Raw genomic sequence first — 2,051 nt, 5'->3', positions numbered from 1 at the left:
GAATGCCGAACCCTTGGCCAAGCAAAGAAATTGACTCATCAAACTTTGGTTCAAACTAGTTATCTATCTGTATTCGAGTCTTAGCTATTTCGCCTATTTTGTGGAGAGCTGTTTGTGGAAAGTTGTTTGAATTCCCTCCCTCACCTTCCTTACAGATACTGTCCCAAGTGGTTCAAGTTTCATGAATGTTCAAACTCTCTACATACCTTTTAAATATTATAGTTGCCAATAAATACTGAACTTTATAATTAAGTCCTGCACATTCTGAGGTTAGGAAGGTGCAATCCTTAGATTGTGTTTTGTACTGTGATACATTGTGAACATTGTAATAAAATCTTTGAATATTCTACTTATAAATCCTTTGCTGCTGCAACCCATTTTTGCTTTTATTTCAGTGAGATGATAAATTGAAATGCTACCACTGAATTTGTGATGTAGCTATGAAAATACATTAGAGAAGATCCCTAAAAATTTATTTTACCATCAAAAGTTTGGCCAAAGCGCCAATTAACTGGGGCAACATTATCGAATTGCACCATCTTCCCATCACTAGTAGTGACTTGGAATGACAAACTTTGCCCCGCTAAGGCACTTCCAATCTGCCAATTCTGGCCCCAGTTGCGACTCATTTGCTGCCAAACTGAATTAGACCCCTTAATTTTAACATCGGTAACATCACCAGCACCTCCAACATTGTACACTGTAACCAGTGTCCAATATCTGTTTCCTTTGATCTCAAACTTGACTCCTCCTTGTTTAGAACACAAGACTCTGCGATATCGAACAGGGATGACCCCGGCTTTGTAGTTAGCAAGTTTCACAAACATTGGCATGGATAAATCAAAGTGCTTCTGTGGAGGGTTGCACCAAACATCAGTCGTTTTAGTGAAGTTTGGAGGGCAGAAATTGGTGGCTGTAATCTTTATGGTGCCTGCATTTGGTATGCACCATTGGGGATCATTCACACACATTATTTCAAAACAAGCACCGCATGTTGATCCATTGTTGAAGAGGGCTGTGCTCAGAGCTGCTGTCTCAAGTCCATATCCTTGCTTGAAGAGATCTCCATACCCACAAGCTCCCTCTGTCAATAACACACCATTCAAATTATCAGACATTTTGGAATTCAAATTTTAATATATAGTAGGGACAGACTTATAAATTAATGTTAAAGGGACAAATTAAGTAAATTTAATATATATAACTCTAGGAAAAGTAAGAGAGTTAATACAATATGGAAAAAGTTAGTGAGTTGGACTAAATCTTGAAACATTATCAAGTATAGACAATAGAACCTCATCAAAACAAAAAACTAAGCAAAATTAATATATTATTTCTTTTGTTTTGCATGCAAGAGTTATCTCTTGGTAGCAAGAACTTAAGTTCAGATTTAACGTTGAGAGAGATGAGTATATGTGCGTATGAATCATCCATAGATAATGGAACAAGTATTTTATAAATATATACCACAAAGTACGAAAGCTTTATGATTTATGCTGTTTTGCATGGAAGAGTTAATTCTTGTAAACGAGAGTTTAAGATAAGATTTAACAAAGACAAAGACTGTATAATACATATATGAATCATGTATAGAAATGGAATAAGTATGCTTAGTAGACCTACGCATGGTATCGCCTCCCTTCATATCACCATAAAATGTGGCACGAGCATCATACCATGCAGTATCTATGGCCAAGGCCATTGTCATTAGCAAATGAAGAACCATGAACATGAAGAAATTCTTAAACCTAGCCATGATCAAGACTAACTGCAAAAAATAATAAGAGAAAGAGGATTACAATGATGACAAAAACAAGTGCATGGAAAAACCTATCTGTAGGCATCATATATAGTGAGATATACAAGGAAGAAAATTGTATTTCATGAATCTAGAATAGAAACTATTGGCTTTTGAAAAGAAAGGAAATAATATTATTAGGTATTTAAAGATAATTAATTTAGTTTCTATAGTTGATTGCAATTACTACTTATTATTATGAATTTTCCAATTAGTGGTATAATCCATTAGGGATATTTGTTTTAATTATTTG

The 2,051-nt window shown here is 34.8% G+C and overlaps 1 protein-coding gene across 1 annotated transcript; it reads right to left on the bottom strand.

Moving 5' to 3' along the window:
- Positions 1-464: 464 nt before the first annotated feature.
- On the bottom strand, positions 465-1,756 carry LOC116141698 (expansin-A23-like). The gene is made up of 2 exons (XM_031427173.1): positions 1,624-1,756; positions 465-1,084 (listed from the first exon to the last, which is right to left on the bottom strand). The coding sequence occupies exons 1-2, from the start codon at positions 1,754-1,756 to the stop codon at positions 465-467; spliced, it is 753 nt and encodes a 250-aa protein (XP_031283033.1).
- Between the last annotated feature and the right edge of the window lie 295 nt (positions 1,757-2,051).

Source organism: Pistacia vera, unplaced genomic scaffold, assembly GCF_008641045.1.
Source record: "Pistacia vera cultivar Batoury unplaced genomic scaffold, PisVer_v2 Contig40, whole genome shotgun sequence".
Classification (NCBI taxonomy): Eukaryota; Viridiplantae; Streptophyta; class Magnoliopsida; order Sapindales; family Anacardiaceae; genus Pistacia; species Pistacia vera.
The sequence above is the reverse complement of the archived record's forward strand: the minus strand, read 5'-3'. Positions and strand labels throughout refer to the sequence as shown.